The sequence below is a fragment of the Engystomops pustulosus genome, chromosome 2 (genome assembly GCF_040894005.1).
Source record: "Engystomops pustulosus chromosome 2, aEngPut4.maternal, whole genome shotgun sequence".
Lineage (NCBI taxonomy): Eukaryota > Metazoa > Chordata > Amphibia > Anura > Leptodactylidae > Engystomops > Engystomops pustulosus.
Genome location: NC_092412.1, coordinates 107,258,270 through 107,279,039, shown reverse-complemented (window position 1 = coordinate 107,279,039; position 20,770 = coordinate 107,258,270). Strand labels below are relative to the sequence as shown.

The 20,770-nt window shown below is 37.9% G+C and overlaps 1 protein-coding gene across 3 annotated transcripts in view; it reads right to left on the bottom strand.

Annotated features, from left to right (window-relative positions):
- GK (glycerol kinase) overlaps nucleotides 1-20,770 on the bottom strand; it is a 41,331-nt gene that overhangs the window by 9,578 nt on the left and 10,983 nt on the right. For 2 of the 3 annotated variants that reach the window (XM_072135902.1, XM_072135905.1), the window contains exons 2-19: nucleotides 20,555-20,628; nucleotides 18,744-18,850; nucleotides 17,373-17,450; nucleotides 15,361-15,440; nucleotides 12,971-13,108; nucleotides 8,809-8,918; nucleotides 8,188-8,254; nucleotides 6,870-6,887; nucleotides 5,368-5,403; nucleotides 4,973-5,040; nucleotides 3,662-3,704; nucleotides 3,490-3,570; nucleotides 3,330-3,408; nucleotides 3,146-3,242; nucleotides 2,576-2,660; nucleotides 1,683-1,803; nucleotides 1,229-1,372; nucleotides 1,059-1,145 (exon numbers count right to left, since the gene is read on the bottom strand). In XM_072135902.1, the coding sequence (XP_071992003.1) occupies nucleotides 1,059-1,145; nucleotides 1,229-1,372; nucleotides 1,683-1,803; nucleotides 2,576-2,660; nucleotides 3,146-3,242; nucleotides 3,330-3,408; nucleotides 3,490-3,570; nucleotides 3,662-3,704; nucleotides 4,973-5,040; nucleotides 5,368-5,403; nucleotides 6,870-6,887; nucleotides 8,188-8,254; nucleotides 8,809-8,918; nucleotides 12,971-13,108; nucleotides 15,361-15,440; nucleotides 17,373-17,450; nucleotides 18,744-18,850; nucleotides 20,555-20,628 (1,513 nt within the window). The remainder of the gene's footprint in view (nucleotides 1-1,058; nucleotides 1,146-1,228; nucleotides 1,373-1,682; nucleotides 1,804-2,575; nucleotides 2,661-3,145; nucleotides 3,243-3,329; nucleotides 3,409-3,489; nucleotides 3,571-3,661; nucleotides 3,705-4,972; nucleotides 5,041-5,367; nucleotides 5,404-6,869; nucleotides 6,888-8,187; nucleotides 8,255-8,808; nucleotides 8,919-12,970; nucleotides 13,109-15,360; nucleotides 15,441-17,372; nucleotides 17,451-18,743; nucleotides 18,851-20,554; nucleotides 20,629-20,770) is intronic. The other variant, XM_072135903.1, reaches the window with a different exon arrangement.

Below are 20,770 nucleotides of genomic sequence, written 5' to 3'. Positions count from 1 at the left end.
TAGCTATATGTTTGAATATAGTGCTCATAGCATACTACAGCCAGGGAGAGAACAGGAAGGGTTAACACTCAATCCAGTAGACAGATTTGCCATAGCAACATAGAAGTTACATTGTAAATAAGGGGCACTTATCAGTCTGCTTTTGTACAAACTAAGGCTACATTCCCACTGCCGTGAGCCCGCCGCACCGTAGCACGGCAGGCACACGGCAGGGCGGGGAGAGGAGGAGGAGGTGAGCGCAGCTCACCCCCGCCCCTCTCCATAGCGATGTGTGGCCGCGGGGCCGTAATACGGGAAAAGATAGGACATGTCCTATCTTTTCCCGGGCTAAGGAGCGGTACGGTGCCGCACCGTACCGCTCCCGTAGGGCGCCGCAAGCCCATAGAAGTGTATGGGGGCCGTATATTGGCCGCATATACGTCCCCCATACTGTAGTGTGAAGGAAGTATATAAGAAAAAGCTTCACAACAGTCCCCCACAGTTACACTTCAAATCAGATTAACAATTGTGTAGTATATGGTTTTTTAAATAGAAAATTTTAAACCACATTCCTTTCCCCAAACCTTAGCAGAAACAGCTATTATACATATCTTGGAACACAACATGTATAGTTCCTGATCCCCAAGCCTAAACAAAAGAAGTGGTTTAAGCTCTAGGCTCCACTCGGCTTATTCACATCCTAATTTTTGTACCAAAATCCCTTTAGGACATTAATAGGCAGCGCAAGATTAACCCTAAAATTGTGTGTTGAGTACACTCCCACATGGCTCCCTACAAGGCATAGAACTTGCAACGTGATGGGGGCCAAGTAGGAGAAGAAAGCCGGCAGGTAACTCTTTATATGCTGCAGTCAAGTGACCATCTAAACAAGCTACACTGCATATATAAAATCTAAAAAAGAAAATAATACTAATAATTAGAGCATAAAAAACTTCCCTACAATATTAAGTCCCCTTGGTAAAAGTAGTTAAACTCTTCTCAGCTCATTAGCATATAACTTTGTGGTAGATTTCTTTTATCTTTAAGCAAGCTGGAAAATATAATAATGATAAAGTTACCATTCCCATTGGATGTAGCATCAGTGCTTTCCCAGCCCATTGATTTTATCACTGCTTTTTTCCAACGAGCATATCGGAATTCACTTTCTAAGAAAAGAGAAGAAAAAAAAAAGATGATAAGAAAGCTTAGTATTTTTGGATGAAAATGTTTTAAATGGATTGGACTTTACCTTCAGGATTAATCTGTGGTTCAAAACGTTCACAAGTGACTGCAGTCAGATCTCCAGGATTAAGACTCCAGACACCTACTCCGTCTGCAGCCCCAGCAGCCATGGCAGCTCCTAATGCAGTTGTTTCAGGCATAGAGGGTTTTACTGCGGAAGAGAATAAGGCAACAATTTATGCCATTCAGCCAAGGAAATAGTACCAGGTATTTTTTGTCAGTTCATAGAATTATAAATGGTAAAAAAAAAAAATATGATTACTTTCTATTCTTTGTAGGAAATTGTTACCCTTTTGATAGATTATTCATTTTGTCTAGCATTTTTACTTCTACTTCTTACACTTTAAAATGTAACATGAAGATACTATGCGGCCATCCCTCAGTCACACTAATTACCAACAAAGTAATTGCACAAGCAAACGATAGATACATCTACAGAGCACAGACACTGAACTGCTCACCCACTGGGATGCATAGGATATCAGCCTGTAACTGCATGAGGATCTTATTGTTAGTCATGCCCCCGTCAACCTGCAGCTGGCTCAGAGGAATTCCGCAGTCTTGGTTCATTGCATCAAGAATCTGGGAAGAAAAAATATGATTAGGGATGTGGAGACTAGAAGACACCAATAACAGTCCCATCAAAGACATCCATGTGAGCCAAAATAAACATTCCTGTCTGAATAATATTTGTATTCGTGGAAATACATAAGGTATATAAATCAATGCCTCGAATATGGTCTTCCATCCAACAATAGTTCTGTGAACACTGCACATCTTGCTGAAGCCGCTTTATTGCAAAATTTACTCTCCGCCAAGAATTCATGTCCAGGAGATGTAATATTTTATAGGCTTCCATACTTGAAAGACCCAAAATAAATACAGCAGACTTTGTTAAAGGGAACCTGTCATCAGGATATGACATTTCCACCTGATCACAGGTTTTAATAGCCATTTTAATAAAAAATTCCAAAAATGCTTTTCCAGTAACTTATAAAAGTTTGCTTGTCTCCATGTCAAGCACAAGCAAACCATGGGGGCGTCTGCTGCTACAGACTGAGTCCCTGTCTCATCAATTCATCGAGGAGGAGGAGGGATGATTGAGGGGGAGAAAGGATGATTAGATGAGACAGGGACTAGGTTCGTTACAGCAGCCCGTCCCCATCCGCTATAGTTGTTTTTTGTGGCTTTACATGGAATTACCATGATATTTTATTTGCAAGGCCAACATTGCGCAATCAGAGTGAAAAATCTACCATGTAAAATGTGCCCCCTGTATGAATAGTCCGTGTGACCCTGACCAAATTGCTAAGAAGTGATAATCTAACAGAACATTATGAAGACTTATATGTACCTCTCTAGTTTGGAAACACACAGCTTCAAGAGCAGCAAATGCAATGTGATTCTTATTTGTAAACTGTGTCAGACCACAGATGATTCTGAAACACAAAACCAGAAGGGAGAGAGAGAGAATTAAAACATGCACTAAAGTCGTCTACTCCCCACCCCCCAAACACGAAGGGCCAGATTTACTAAAGCCCTAGCATTAGTTTTCTGTCTAACTTTGCACATTCTTTTTAGTGCAAACTGCTTGCACATGTATTTAATAAGTGTTGTACGTGACTCTTGTTTTGCGGCTGCACTATACCTGACGCAACACATATTTCTGCAGTAAAATGGGGTGATCTGTTGCACAGTCGGACTGTGCGCCACATTTATCATGCAGACTTCTACAGAATTGTGTTGAGCATCGAAAAAAAAATTGGTGCACTCTGAGCAGTGCAGAGAGCACCAGATATTTTTGATAAATATGGGCCCAAATATTTAGTTTATTATCTAGTAGCTCAGTAAAATGAAGTCCCCTAATAATGGCTTACTTTTGGCACCAATGGGCTATGTTTATTTTTAAAATATGTAGCCATACCCTCTGGCACTGGGTTCCCAATATGGTGCATAAAGGCCTGAAAATGCAGGTACAAAGTAGCAGCCATATGACGTTCCAGCTTCAGCAGCAAGTTTTTCTAAAAGAAACATTGAAAATGAATCGAGTGCACTTAAAGCAGCAGCAGGCAAATACAACACATAAAAACATGTTACAGGATACATACCTACTTCTTCAGTTGTTTTAACAATACCGAGGTTATCCCGTAACCAGCGAACAACTGCTCCAGCAATTGCTACTGATCCCTAAATTACAAAGGGGATAAAACAAAGTCATTCAATAAGTCAAAATGTAGATAGTGGTAACGTAGCAAGTCAAAAACTTACCTCAAGTGCATAGCAGGCAGGTTTATCTCTTCCAAGCTGGTAAGCCACAGTAGTCAAGAGCCCATGGTCTGACACAACAGGCTGTAGGACAAACAGCACATTTCATGAAAACAACATAGAACACCATGCAAGAATAAGACTTCTGACTTCCAAATAGATCCTTATTGCCTACCTTTGGGCCTGTATTACACAGCAAGAAACAACCAGTACCATACCTGAAAAAAAATAGGATTATTGTAAGGATAAGTCTCAGAACTCCCAAAATAAATAAAGCATTTATCTCATGCCTTATATATAAAACATATATATATACACAACAGCATGAATGAATGGATCACGACTGATTAGGCAAGCTCTGTGCAGCGCTGCATAATGTGGGTGCGCTCAACAAGAATTATTATTACAATTATTATCACCAATAGAATTGCAGAACACATGTTACATTTATATTAATCTGTGAAAGTGCCATAAGAGGTGCTAATGATTAGCTAAGAGAATGGATTTTATGTAGCTAATGGAAATGTACTGTATATTCAAAACCCACTACCATCCATAAAACATTTATCATAAAAAAAATATTGGTGAGGGGGATTTCAGCATGATATATCCCAAAGGCTCAATAGTATCAATAGATACAATATTAACTAGGTTGTATTTTAAAGCTACCGTTGGTTTAAAACATATCTATACAAGTATAAAGTAGGCTTTACAACACACCCTGGCTAATTTTTTTTGTCTATGGTCATACAGACTGAGAAATGTGAATGAGAAAGGATGTTTTTATAACATCCTTGGCTACTGAAGTGCCTCCTTCTCAGTATGTATGTATGAGGTAGATCATTGGCAGGGTGTGCATTTTCTGCTATACAACGACTTGGACCATAGAAGACTTATAGTAGGTACTTTTTCTTTTTCTACTAGATGAAATTACTACAAAAAAAAAAAAAAAAATTCCCTGACATTTTATTGTTGCAATATGCATAGAATGCATTATTATTATTGAGATTATAATATTATATCTGCAATCTAGACACAGAGTTGATGTATGTAAGCTCTGACATCTACTGGCTAGAAGTGGAATGTAAACCCCTTTACTTGTAGATTTTCACAGATGGTCGATTGTATTATATATTAGAGAACCCTATAACTTGTATAAATTAAATAACAAATAAGCTCTTGAATTCTCCTATATTTTATAGTCCGAGTTCACCAGTGATGGTTACGGTCAATACTTTCCATAATTTATAATGGCAATAATAATGCCATCAATATTAGGAGTCCATTACTCTCTTCCAAAATGGGTTTGCATTGCTCTGTTATGGTTAAAAGTCCCAACAGACAGTCACACAGAGGGTCTTTTGGTGAGTATTTACCCACTCTCATACTACTACTAGCACATTATGTAGCTGTGATATTATTCAGTTTACCAGCAATTAGTCTTTTATACCTTTATATGACACAGCATAACTGTAACATCACTCACGTATTTTTTGCTTGTCCATCTTGGAAACACATCTGTCCAACTAATGCAGCCGACTGATCGCCTAAACACTGCAACAAAAAAAATACTATTCTTATTATTTTACAACTGGCACCATGCATGTGGCTGCTACACTTAGTTTTCCTTACTGCATGTGTAAAATACAGAGGAGTGGGTGGGTAGAGAACCTTGTTCTTATGATCTGAGAGGTCAGACAGATCACCTACCCTGTAGATGGGTGATGGTTGTCTATTGTAGGTAAAGCACTTTAAGTCTTTACCATCTATTAGGGAATCTATAGTTTCCACAGAACCTCGGCAGGGAAACAAAGACCCTTGTATATTTATATATTGCGGTGACCGTAGGTAAGAGATTTAGATGCAGCATCATGACCTTACCCCTGATATTGGCACTCCGGTTAGAGCTCCAGACTTCTGCAAACATAATAAAAAGAAAGAGGTTAAGGAACACACATTAATAATGTTAGAAGCACTGGCTTAAAAGGGCCATAGTTCAGCTTTGTGATCAGCTCCACTACCCTGTGAACAGCTTTCGAGCTTAAAGCAGCAAAATAAAGAATTGAGGCCAACAGCAATAAACAGACACATAAGAATACTGTGCCCTTTAAGGTGACGCAGAAAATGTGACGCAAAACAAAACCATTGAAAGATTAAATAACCATGCACATTTCCAGCTATTTTATCCAGTATAGGACACCGTAGAGTTTGTATGGTGGTTCTTTAGGATATTGTACAAACAGCAATTTCATAAACAAGATTTTAGGAGAAAAATTAAAATAATAAAAACCGTAGAAAAATATAAATATTTTATAATGATGCACAGCTCTACGGCATTACTCTCTTAATTGAAGGCGTTCTGTGGTTGCCATGTAAGGAACTACAGGGGTCTGTGTTTGTGGTCTGAACCAGCCGAAACCTGCACACTAATGGATCCACTCATCATTAGTCCTAAATTCCAGTTGTATGGAAAACAAGATTGCTTGACAAAGACTGCTCAGCAGATGAAACATTGGGGCACATTTACTAAGCACATTGGGGCACATTCAGTTTGCACAGGTATTTAAGAAGTGTCTGCACCGTCATGGTTTTGCATACAACCCTTTTTTTGACCCAGCTACGCTGGCCTCTATGCCACACAAATTAGAAGGCGTGCAGTCGGTCAGTCCAACTGATTCAGATTGTTTGCCGTATTTAACTTGCAAACCGTGTTGCACGCCCTATGTTAAAGGTGCACCACAAATAAAGATGGAGAATTCTGTCAGCCCAGCGCAGGGAGGCAACAAATTCATGATTTCTGGCGCACGTTCTTAGTGAATCGCCACACCCAGCATTACACATGGAAATAGCACTTTTAATGCAGTTTCCAACTTTCTAAGTAAATGTGCCCCATTGCGTTTTGGTGAATAAAACACACTCCAAACCTGTGCTGTGATTTTTCTACTTGTGAGAAGTTCCAGGAGATGAAACCAAGTGTGCAGAAGGCAGAAGCAAGAGGTAATCACAAGGGGGAGTCAATTTACCTAGTATCCTTTAAATACAGCTGGAAAAAAACTGTGAATGTTTCCTAAAACTGCTGCTAGGAATTTTTATATATAGGGAGATCATTGTTGCTTGGAAAAAAAAACAATTAACAGAAAACAATGTCTTAGGGAATTGCTGTTAATACAATTTTGGATACTTCCAGTTCAGTACCATACAAAAAAAAAAAAAAAAAAAAATAGTTACTCCTGGATCATTTATGAAGCCATTTTAAACCCATTTCTCACAAGACAGGTTGAATGGAATTTGTAAAACTCTTTGTAACTGGAAATTGCAGGATTTGTGCTTTAAGTGCTTGTGACACATGACTGGTGAACTGACCGACAAACGCCTTTACTCACCAAGCTAGGACAGATTTTCTATGGTAGGCAAAAAACAAGAGCACAAACACAGTTCACAACAAAAGAAAAAGATAGATTTGTGGTTTACTACAAAGTTCCAAATAAGATATAATTATTCATTTCAGTATACTTTACAACTACCACATTATTTTTGTTGGTACTGTATGACAAGCTTTGGTTATCTTCTCATGGCAATAGCTACATACAAGTTTATGCAAATCATGATCAGTTTAAGTAAACAAACGCTGCACCTTACAAGACCTCAATCTCATAAGGCACTCATAACCACGTCCATTGAAAATGACTGTCCGTGCCTCATCTTACTGTGAACATGCACAATAGAAATCAATGGTGCCGTGAATTAGCTGCCTTCTGTGCTGCTAGTTTACAGCGCACAAACATGTCTTGGTTTATGAGGCCCAAGCAAGCTCTAGCAAACTGCTAGTGGATCTATGAGAATTCAGAAGGGGGGACTGGCAGGATTCATACGTGTAAGAAAACTTCAAACCAAATCTGTCACCAGGATTGTAATTTTTAGTTGGTTACAATTTATAATAGCCAATGCTATGCCGATTTTAAAAATGCCTTTGTCAGCATTCGGAATGTTTTCTGTACTTTATTTCACATTACTTGGCTCCTGTTAGTAGCTTACAGAGATTCCTTTGGGTGGAGGGAGGCAGCTGTAGCAGCCTGTGTGCCTATGTCCCAGACTCCTTGTGAACTCTTCTTCTACTCCACATCATCTCTTCCCTCCCCTGCCTGCTAAATGCACATGACAGGAAGTCGGGAGGAGAGGAGACTGACACAGACACACAGGATGCTGCAGCTGCCCCCTCTCCTCCAGGACTTACCACACCATGCTGGTAGGGGGCCAAGTAATGGTAAATAATGTTTTATACAGTACTGAAATCATATTACCTGTCTCCCTGCCAGCAGAGAGTTAATATTGTATTATATTACATTGCAGCATCTTTTATATTCCATGAAAATAAGTCAACATGCCTACAGTGCTTAAAAATGTCCAGATGTGAATTAATCAAATGTAGGAAATGTAGGAAATGAAAACAGTAATAAGCTAAAAATTCACTTTAATTAAAAGTTAATGTAAAAAACGAAATAAATTTTTATTTTGTTTAAGTCACATGAGCAAATTATTCACTGTGCAATGTCAGGGAGATCAACTGTGGCATAGGAAGCATGCGGGGGAATTAATATTGCCTTGTCGCCAACATTTCCATAGTTTTTTATGCCTTTTTGTCAACCATGACAGTTTAAATCAGCTATGAAAGAACAATTTAAAAGAAATGAAATACATTACCATAAGGCCATAGATTTCTGAAGAACTTCTTACTTTCGGAAGCAAGCTCATAGGCACATCAAAAAACCTAGGGACAAAGGCAATAAAATAAATACTGAATTCATATAATAAAAAGATGCACTGAATTCATATAGATATTATATCACAGGGCCGACATTAGGGGGCGGCAAACTGGGCATTTGCCCAGGGACCCCTCTCCTAAAGGGACCCCCTTCATGTGGACTTTTGCATCTATATCTATACATATATATAATAGATTTATAGATGCATAAATATAAAGTATATTATCTATAAATCTATATTACCTTTCATATTTATCTTCTACTCATCAATCTACCCATCATCTGTCTATGATCTCCTATAAAAATTCTCCTACAGTCCCATATTACAGACTGTAGTCTACAAATAGTAAACAGGAAAAGTATTATTATTGTGTGGGGCTAAAGGGAGCCTCTTACTGAATGTGACTGTTAATACACACTTAGTTTTGCCCAAGGCCTCTCTTTGTCCAAAACTGGCCCTGTTATACCATACAACATTCTTACATTTAGGAGTTTCTTGATCAGTGGATCATACATACAGTATGGAAAGTATAGGGGTCATTTACTGGTAAACACTCACTGGCACAGCTCTATGTCCCATTCCAACGAGTTTATGTTGAACAGCATGGTTCTGCTAGCATTGGTCACATCTGTACAGTGAACACCTCCATTCTTTCCTCCTGTCAAGCTCTGTATAATGCAAAACCATACGGAAATGTAAGTTGAGGCTAATCGCATTAAAGATGCAAGAGAAAAAAAAGGTATGTCCTTTTTGAACTATGGTTTTACATATAAATGGATATTTAAAAACTGGTCCTTAGAAGACCATAAAATAATGCAGAAGTAGCAGGTGGAAAATTAAGTAGACGTTTACCACGTCCATAAGTAGCTGCAAGGTACTGCTAACGAAATGACCACGAGCAAGTATGATCACCTCCATAAAAGCAGGCCTGGAGCATCCAAGCTAGCGTAAACACAATGCCAAGGAGGAAAGACATCAGCAATGATCTTAGAGAAGCTATTTTCTGGTGCCCATCAATCAGGACAGAATTAAGAGATGCCATTTTTAAATGATAAACCAGATCCAGGTACCATGACTTTGGTAACCTTCATAAATTTGCTAACCGTGGCCTCCATCCTAAGATCAGCTTTTAAAATCATGATAATAAGCCAGAAGGATGCTGGGGGCATTACCAGAGGCCCCCTGAGCTGTAGCTTCAGCTGGTGCAACAGCCTGTAAAGTTGCAGCACTGATGGTCTATTGTAATGGCCCGAGCCCTTCTGGCTCATTAGGCTAACCATTTGAAAAGTTAATTTTAGAAGGAAGGAGGCCTGGATCTATGAGTAAGTATCCCTGGTGCATCATTCTTTATTTTAATGGTCGACTTTTGCTGACCATCTTTCCACAATTTCACCCCAAGGCTAAACTATGTAATTGCTAAAAAAAAAGAACAAGTGCTACCTGGACAAGACAAGTATGGTTTGTTTAGAACTTTGGAAGATGAAAGCCTCCATTTCTAAAAAGAACATGGTGGGCATGGCTTAAGTTTGGTAAATCTAAACAACCAACAAAATTTCTGAACAATGTCAGACAAAACAGAATTAGATATATTTAGCCGCAATGCACAAAAACCCAAATACTGTCAAGTATGGTGGTGGCGGGAGGGAGGGGTTGATGATTTTGCATTGTTCTGTAGTTGCAGCACTTGAACACTTAAGTCTTTTTGGGGGAGATTTATTCCTGCTTCTACCCTTCTATTTTCTGGCATTGAAACAGTGAAAAAAAAAAAAAAAAAAAAAAAAAAAAAAGAAAAAATTCTTGTGTAATGCAACAGTGACTATGCCATCTCCACATCATGTGAACGTGGAGGGGGTGTAGAGGGGAGCAGCGACTGGCAGAGTGGGTGAACATAGGAGTGTCTGCACAATTTTGGAAAAAACTGCAAGCTTTTGTTATCAAGTTTTTACGCAAAAAACTGGTATTATATACCAGATAAATCTCCCACTTTGAGTCAACAACACACCTGCAATGAGGCGCCCACAAACCTCAATAAACCGATGTAGTGTTGGGAAGGAGAATATGCCAAAATTCCTTCAGAACGATGTGAGAGACAGGCAAGTCAGAAAAAAATTATTACCGAGGGTGTAAATAGGTTTTCATAAATTTACAATCACCTTACCAACCACTCACTTTCTATAGGGAGAGGAAGGTTGAAGAGGGCTAACCCCGCTCCCTTATACATATGGTCATGTGTTACCCGTGGGTTACGGGAGCAAGGAGCCTTTGATTTTTTTTTTTTAAATTATGTCCTGATAGAATTCATAAATGGTGTGTTTTCTTTTTATCATGACTGTGTAAAACAAACATATGCTTTTTACATACATAATACCCAGAGGAGACGTACACATTTTAAACAAAACATTGTTTTGGGTGTGTCAACAGTTATCTGTTATATTGTATAATATGTAGCTACTATGATTATTAAACAGGATTTTTGTTAGCATAACACCACCAACACTGAATAAAATCCATTAAGCCACCCAATACTAATTTGACATCCTTTTTATTACAAAGCTTTCCCAGTAAAATGTAGAAGAGCACCCTTAGTATTAATAATTTATGTATGGGCTGCATGTCAGAGTCAAAACGTTTGTGAAGTGAAGTTTCAGTCAACAGCTATAGAACAGGAATTATTGCCAACACGGATGGCATCATATAATTAGCTACAGTGGGTGTGGAAATTAGTCAGACCCTTTTAGATTTTTCACTCTTTGTTTCATTGGCAAGTTAGAAAAAAAAAAAAGTCTTTTTTTGCTGATTCATAAAAAACATATCACCCCTTCTTGACTGAAAAAAACAGATATGTAGATATTTTGCTAGTTTATTAATCAATTAAAACTATCACATGGTCAGAAGCATTCAGACCCTTTGCTGTGACACTCATATTTAACTCACATGCTGACCATTTCATTCTGATTCTCCTAGTGATGGTAGTACTTCTTCATTGGAGTCCAGCTGTGTTTAATTAAACTGATTGGACTTTAGTAGGAAAGGCACACACCTGTCTATATAATACCTCACTGCTCACATTGCATGTCAAAGAACATGAGAATCTTGAGATCTAAGAAACTGCCCATGGAGCTCAGACACAGAATTGTGGCAAGGTACAGATCTGGCCATGGTTACAAAAAACCCAAGAACACAATGGCCTCCATAATCCTTAAATGGAAGAAGTTTGGGATGACCACAACTCTTTCAACTCTTGACCTAGCCGCCCAGCCAAACTAAGCAATCGTGAGAGAAGAGCCTCAGTGAGAGAGGTAAAGAAGAACCCCAAGATCACTGTGGCTGAGCTCCAGAGATGCAGTAGAGATGCAGGGAGAAAGTTCCAAAGTCAACTATCACTGTAGCCCCTACCAATAGGGGCTTTATGGCAGAGTGCGCTGATGGAAGGCTCTCCTCAGTTCAAGACATATGAAAGCCTGCATACAGTTTGCAAAAAAAAAAAATGCATGAAGGACTCCCAGACTATGCCAAATATGATTCTTTGGTCTGATGAGACAAATACTGACATTTTGGGTGTTAATTCTAAGCAGTATGTGTGGAGAAAACCAGGAACTGCTCATCACCTGCCAAATACATTCCCAACAATGAAACATGGCGGTGGCACCATCATCTAATGGGGGTGTTTTTCAGCTGCAGGGACAGGACGACCGGTTGTAATGCGGCCAAGTGCATATCCTGGACGTAAACCTCTTCCAGAGAGCTCTGGACCTTAGAATGGGCGAATGGTTCACCTTGCAACAAGGCAATCAGCCTATGCACACAGCTAAAATAACAAAGCAGTGGCTTTGGCAGTGGTCATTCTTCACTGACCAAGCTGGAGTTCTGGCCTAAACCCAATTGAGCACTTCTGGATAGACTTCATTGGCTTCCACCAATGTACACCATCCAACCTGGATACTGGAAGGGATCTGCAAGGAAGAATGGCAGAGGAACCCCAAATCCAGTTGTGAAGATCTTGTTGCATCATTCCCAAGGAGACTCATTACTGTACTAGCCCAAAAGCTGCTTCTACTAAATACGGAGCAAAGGATCTGAATACTTATGATCATATGATATTTAAGGTTTTCTTGTTTAATAAATTAGCAAAAATATCTACATTTCAGTTTTTTTCTGTCAAGATGGGGTGCAGAGTGTACATTAATGAGCAAATAAAAGACCTTTTTTGACCTTACCAATTGGCTGCATTGAAACAGAAATGTAAAGGGGTCTGAATACTTCTGTAGCCACTGTATGTATCCTGTACAACTTAATGGCATCTGGATAAATTGCATCTTTTGTTTTTTTTTACCTGAAATAACAATAGAAAGTAATGTAGTGTAATTATTAATAAAAATAATGGTGGTTGAAGTTTCACTGCAGGGGACAAATAATAAAGTAATCAAATATGTACAAACTCATATACCAAGTAAAAAGAATGAATGTGATGTTAGTTGCTAAACCACACAATTATCCAGAGAGTTGTGACATTTTTGTAGACAATGAAAACATTCTACTACACAACTCTGCGTTGGAATGATTGTAACACTGGCTTTATTCATACAAGGAATGTGACTTCTAACAGGCAAGAAATACTTACATATATCTTCACACATTATGGGAATGCTTAGATAAAAGACTTGTTCCTGTACAACACTTATACTAACTCCTGTATTAAGCAGCTCTCTTGCTCACTAACCCAAATGATCCAGGAATCCACAGTTCCAAACATGGCTCTGCCTTCTGCCACCGCATGCCTGATTTCTTCTACATTGTCCAGCAACCATCGTAGCTTTACCGCACTAAAATAAGTGCTCAAAGGTAGACCAGTTCGTCCCTAAAAATGAGATTATCAATAAATATACATTAGCACATGCTCCAACAGTTGCCTTATTTCCTTTTCTGCATTTTACCCAATAATAAGTGTAATAAGTGTATTTTTTATGTTACACAGAATGCCAAGGAACCTCATTTATTCTGAAATTCACATCTGCATCAGAGGTTTCCTTTATGGAAGAGCAAAACAAAAGGCTAAATACTGAAGATGAATAGAAGGACTTTTATTCCTATGGGTTACATGCACGGAATGATCGTTCCATACCCCATTAAATGTTAACAGCTTTAAAAAAAAAAAAAAAAAAAAAAAAAAAAAAAATGGAGGAGCAAGATGGACCCCCCCCCACATGTGAACTTGGTCTAAGTGTTCTGATCAGGTTTAACATGTAGAAGCCATGTAGCTACAAATACGATATGTCTTAAAATATCTTACAACGTGTTGAAACATTTCAGAACAGTAGTAATATTGATCAACCTTTTCTGATATTCAAGCAGTTATAAATAGTTATTGTAAATTGTTAACTAGAAGGGTTAGATCTATAGGTTACTTATAAAAGTTTGGCTCCAAAAATGGTAACCTCTCACTTTCACTGCATAAATCAGATTAAAAAACAACTATTCAAGCTCATAACATTTATAAAATAATCAGAAAATTTTATTATGTCATCATTTTGAATGACTGCTATCCATTAACATTAATAGGCTCTTTGTCAAACCTACTTTAAATGGTCAATACGACAAGCTTTGCATATGCTTAGCAATAAAACTCAAAGATAAGTTTATTTTTTGACAATTATTATGCTCAGTTTCCTCCAAGCCTCCACAACAAGCTGTCAGCTCACAAGAAGTTTTATATTAGAGCTGCCCACACAAACCTATGTAGAGTGGAGGAGTCAAACAAAAAAAAAAAAATACAGAGACTGATGTGGTGCCACTACTAAAAGTAATTGTTATGGAATTTTGCCGTATTCACGGCGCACGTCGGGTCACGGGCTGAGTCCTCTCCATAGCTGGTAAGTCTTTGCTGCACATTGCAGCAAAGACTTACCAGTAACACCCACAAGCGGTGCTAGCAAGGCTGCCGGCGGCTTCAAAAAGCCGAGGATCGACGTTTCCCGTGAAGTACCTTAGGGAGTCTAAAAAATAGTTTAAAAGAATTATAATTAAAAAAAAAAAAAAAAAAAAAAAAAAAATCACCCACCTTTCCCTAGAACTGATATAAATATAAGTAAACAGTAAAAATCATAAAAACATTAGGTATCGACACATCCGGAAATGCCCTATCAAATTATAATAACGGGTTTTCATTGCATTTAACCCCGTAACTGAAAATAGCGCCCAAAGTCGAAAACGGCACTTTTTTGCCATTTTGAAAAATATTTCAAAAATCTATAAAAAAAAAAAAAATGATCAAAAGGTCGTACAGTCCTAAAAACAAAATCATTGAAAACATCAAAAGTCGCAAAAAATTACCCCACCCACAGCTCCGTACAATGAAGTATGAAAAAGTTATTAGCACCAGAAGATGGCAAAATAAAAAAATTCGTACAGGTGGTTTTAATTTTTGTAAATGTATGAAAACATTATAAAACCTATAGAAATTTGGTACCCCCGTAATCGTATTGACCCAAAGAATAAAGCAGACATGTCATTTGGGGCACACACTGAAAGCCGTAAAATCCAAAGCCACAAGAAAACGGTGCAAAACCGGTTTTTCACTATTTTCACTGCATTTGGAATTTTTTTTCCCGCTTCCCAGTACATGGCATGCAATATTCAATACCATCACTATGAAGTGCAATTTGTTATGCAGAAAACAAGCCATCACAGAGCTCTTTACGTTTAAAAATAAAAAAGTTATACATTTTTGAAGGTGGGGAGTCAAAAATGGAAATGAAAAAACAGGAATGGGCCTGGTCCTTAACTGGTTAATCTTTGTCATTAGTTGTTTCTTGAAAACTTAGTGTTGTATAGGCCTGACTTGTGGTCACATGGAGTCCATGTGACTACATGTGACAATGTTTGTTGTTAAATTCACAATTTCAATGTCTCATAATTTCCCAATAATTGCAATTGCCCATAACGGGGAGCGATAAGATAGCAAGATGTCAGATTACTGGCATATTAACACAGGGCAACCACTGGGAATGAACAGGAAAAAAAAATCAGGCTCACCCAATCCTTGACATGGCAAATTACACCCTTACTGATTTTGTAGAAATAAGGCTTTCATTGACTATGTTTGTAGTTTACCTTGAAAAAATTCTTATTTCTTCCTGGAATTTTTTTAAGTAGTCGCTCAACAGTTGACTGTGTTCTCAAGTCAAGCCAAACTGTAGAGAAAATATAATACAATAAGTGAGGAGTGAACTATGGTTGCAATAACCTGTGACTTAATATAACGCAACCCTACAACAGTAGGGTTATATACAACAACAACAACGCTTTATTTATGTAGCACCATCATATTCCACAGTGAAGTACAGATCATGAGGTATATATACATACAAAACAAGACATTACAGACTAATAACATAATCAGATGAAACCGTAGAAGTGAGGGCCCTGCTCACAAGAGGATGAAGGGGTGACACAAAGGGCATAAACACATAAATAATGCTGAATGAACTAGTCACCAGGGGCTATCGATATTCACTGAAATCATGGTGCATCAGTCTGCAGAGAAACATTTTTAATGGTATCAAGTGTTAAGGGATTACATAGTGGAGGAATCAGTGCAGATTTAGAAATAAGAAAGTGGTAGTTACATGCAGTTGGGGAATGTGATAGACCTGCCTGAAGATAGATTTTTAGTTAACATTTGAAAGTTTGGTAGTGAGATACAGCTCACAAGGTTCTAGGCAATCAGCCTGAAAAAGCCTCCATTAAAAACCAGTTTATACAACTATCATGACTTGCTCACTTTTACCTAACTATAATGATAGTTGGCTAAACCAATTAATTAAAAACAACTATATTGATATTCATCCATGGTGATCCCGTAGATTAGATCCCACTTCTAAATACTATACCTGAGCATACCCCCATAACATCCATATGCCCCATTGCAATATACTATAAACACTTGTGCATCATTTCTATGATTTTGCCAATTGTGTCCCCACTATTATAAACATTGAGCCCATGCACCCACTGTAAATTATGAACACACTGTCTCCAGTTCTAAAGACCATTGGTGATGTGTTCCCACGCCATGTTTCCTTACCAGGTTTCAGGGAAAAAATGCCAATTTCCTTGCAAAGTCATCATTAGAGTAGGCTGAACCACTTAAATATGTCTCAAAAAAAAAAAAAAAAATCTAGGGGGAAACAGGGATAGCACAAAATATTTCCAAAGTGACACCTACATCTTCTCAAATTCTCAATTATCCTCAATAATTGTATAGAGAACACCCCTAATGTCTGCCACCTCTTAAAATGTGCTCTACCAACTGTAAAAACTACCCAGGAAAATGTCAAGGAACATGAAAAAGAGTTGATATGGCCTTGATTTATATCCTAGAGCCTCATCCTGTGCAAACCTTTCATGGCAAAGTAAAAAACCACAGCAAGCAGATAAGTGATATATAGATTAGTGTAGATAAATGTTGATTTTTCTCCCTTAAAAACACTTTGTAGCCATAGAGGATTTAGCACTAAACTCGATCAGACATGTTATCACAACATATTTGTTTAGCATTCATGAAACCAGTGATTAATAATTTACTTTTGTGGGTACTCCACCCTTATGCCCCAGCTTGAGTTTGGGATAACAAACAATAGGTTGATGATTTACTTCACATAGTCATTTAAATGCAAACCTTTGCACTTATTATTAGCTCTTCTGTTTCCATCGATACCAAAAATAAACAATTTTAGTGTACAATAATGGACATTAATAGAAATTTAGGGGTAGTAAAGGAAATAATCCAAACCAACATTTCCACTAGAGAAGCATATTGCATGTCACATCTATTAAAATATTACCACCTGAAAACTTTCTAAGTAGACATTACACGTATGAACTGTTGTTCAAAGGGCAAAGGATGCATTATAAAAAGGTGGAGTCAAACATAAAAACATACGTCTTTGGTTAAAAAGTTTCTAGGTGTCAGTGCAGTCAGTTACGCTTCATTCATTTTTATTTTATGTTCTTACCCCACAAATGATTAAATAGAATATAAAAAATTAATTTCCAAAAATCCTAATTAAAAAAAATAAATTAAAAATAGATAGCTGCAAAAGTCCATTGAAAACTTAACTTACCAATTGCATTATATAGAGGTTCTCCAGTTGTCTTATCCCATACAACAGTGGTTTCTCTCTGGTTACTTACACCAATAGCTTAAAAAGAAAAGAGGAGATATCACAATGTTTAAGAGACCATAGAAGAATAATGTGGATAATATCAGCAAGATTCAATGGGAATGATCTGCTGAAATAATAAGAAAAATATTTTGGTATTTGGCAGCGAAGACAACTGGATTTAGCTCCTCTCTCCCCAGGTGCCCCATAAAAATGCAATAACCAAGTGTGCATATTTGTGACCATAGGTTAGAGGAGAAAAAGTAACTTACATGCACATTTGGCTGCATTAAAAAATAAACACCAACAGCGCAGGGAAGGGGGCGGGTGGGCGTGCCTGGCCAGCTGGCAGCGGTCTGAGCTCAGCTTCCCTGCCACTCTAAACAGACAGGGGCACGGCACAGAGAGACCGTGGTTCCGGATACTGGGAGGGAACGAGGAGGTTAGTAAATGTTTATTTTTTTTCTGCAGCATCCCCTCGGCCACATCCCCCTCCGCCACATCGCCTCGGACAACCCCTTTAAACACTTGACTGTTCAAGATAAAATCTTTCCTTGTTAACATTCCAATGACACATGGTGTATGACATGTTCCCAATTTAGAGGGGTATTCCCCTTTCAGCAAATAAACATTATGGTTTGTTTAATGAAAAGTTATACAATACAAAGTTGCTATAACTTCTCACGGTTTTCTAGAGGTTTGCCTGTCATCATTATATAGAAAACTTGATGTTGTTTATTTTCAGTGGACAGAAATGGTCACACAGGTGCACGGCTCGTTATAACCCACAGCTCTGATTACTCTCTGATAATAACGAGCCATGCACCTGTGTGACCATGGTCAGATATTTGTCCACTGGAAGTAAACATAGAAGATTTCTATAGAATGACAGAAAGCAGAGATCCAAAAAACTGAGTAATTGATGCAGAAAGTATATTGGAAATTTGTATAGGCAACTGCTAGTTACAACAGACCTTTCTGGCCACTGTGACCACTGTGTTAAAGGTCTCTGGCTGCAATGATTAACATAAAAGAGTTATCAAAGGGGTCTCTAATTAATTTTTAATATTAATACCTGCTCCGATGACTGCCCAAAAGCATGAAAATCCTATTTACAGGGACGAAATATATAGTTGCCTGGCGCAACACTTAAAAAATACACCAGTTCCGACTAGCATACATATTCAGCCCAAGAGCAAACCTGGGGACTGCCTGTATAGCTATCAGGTTGGCCAAAATGATATCCAAAAGTAACAGTAAATGCTGTTCATAGAATGTCACTAAGTAGCCGAAGAACAATTCAGTAGGATTATATATTCTATTAAAACTAACCTTTGATATTGGTGATGTCTATACTAAGCTGAGTTAATTTTTCACAGGTTTTTTCTACACATTCATAAACCGACTGCAAAATCTCCCTTGGATCTTGTTCCACCCACCTGTAATATAGAAACAACAATTTATACAACATTATTACTTCTTTTCCTAAAGTAAAATGTTCAAAGATGTGCTGCTAAGTGTAATAATTATAATCTTTACATAGCACGATCAAATTATGCCGATCTTTACAAAATCATAATGAAATGACTTTCATAAATTAAATGATTGTTTTATCTATTTTTAGTAATTAACATGAATGTCACTTTTTAATGATTTTTTGATGATTTTTTTGGGTAAAAACAATGTGATACCTGCTAGATTTTAATTATACACTAAGCTTAAAGGGCATCTACAACCAGAATGAAGGGTTGTATGCAAATGAGCTTGAGGGGCTCCAGGCTTCATAGGTGTTAATGGAGCCTGAAGCCACTCAGACTCATTTGCATATAGTCTTCATCCTGGTGGTAGATTTCCTTTAAAGAAAAGCTACCATCATAATGAAGCATTATAAACCAGGGACACTGACTGTGGTAATCTTCTTATATTTGTTATTCATGGACTCCTTCCTTCTTAAATCAACTTTTGAAATAATGCTTACAAGTCTTAGGGCGTGTTTCCTGAGCCCCTCAGTGATGTCTTTTCATTGGCTGTTACAATGAGCAGAGCACTTCTCCCCTCCCCCTGCTCTCTTTAGCAGCAGCAGGAAGTGCAGTTGGAGGGGAGACCTGCTCTGCTCATTGCAACAGCCAGTGAAAAGACATCACCCAGGGGCTCTGAACTCATCAGGCTCATTAGTATAATTTTAAGGTTTATTTTAGAAGGAAGGAGTTCATGGATAACAAATATAAGAAGATTAGGCACAGTCACAGTGCCTGGCTCTATAAGTAAGTGTCACTTGTTTATCATGCTCAATTTTGATGGTAGAATTCATTTAAGCTTAATAGCTTAATAAAACCACACAAAAAAAAAAAAAAAACAACTTGTTCTTCTACCAGTAAAATTAAACACATTGCCAATTTAACCACGTTTGGCAATCGCAGAAAAAAAAACATCTGCAATAGAAAGAAGAGGAAAAAAAATCCATTAATGCTTTACTTGAATGATTCATAGAGAATGCTGTAACTTCTCAATAAAACACCCTACATGTGTGGAAATACATTTCTCAAGAAAAGCTGTTTTGCAAATATACAATTTGTAGATCACATTGAGTTTTATGAAGTGGCTTTAATGTAAATGTCCACCCTTGAACAGGATTTTTATCCATAAGCAATTCTATGCATATAACTTCATTATTATGTCTTTACAACGGTTTGAGATCCCATTTTTTTTCTCTTCCCTGTCCTCTATCCCAAGTATCAGCCTGTAAGGAATGTAAGGATGCATTCAGACGGCCGTCTGGGAGGATGTATATCCAGTACCAAGCATGTGTGGGACTGTTCTGCGCCATACACGGAAAACGATAGAGCATGCTCTATCTTTCCCCGTGTGTGTGGCCGTGTCCACGCTTTTCTCTATGGAGGGGGGAGGGGTCACCTCCGTCTGCTCTCCAGCACACAGTAGTGCTGAGTGGTTATACGGCTGTGTGAATGTACCCTAACTATGTAAAAAATAGTATAGGCAGTAGGAAGAGGTCAAACCCACAGTAAAACACTGATGGTCGATTCTAGAGATAGTCCTGGATGGTTAATGTTAACCTGGACGGTTAAAGGAGAGCCTTTGACATAAACATTATTTTCTATAGAAAATGTACAATTTACACTTACCCTTCTTTTGGGAATTTTTGCTTTATTTCTACTTGATGGTGACTAAGAAGTTCAGCTGTTTTTGCATTAAAGACCTTGCAAACAAAATAAAATACTTGATTAGTAATCCAATAACATATTGGTGGAGTCTGTAAGGTAATTTACTGCAAGTATTTAAAGTGTAAATACCATTCCAACAGAATTTGTATATATTAGTAGGATACTGTGTGCAAATGT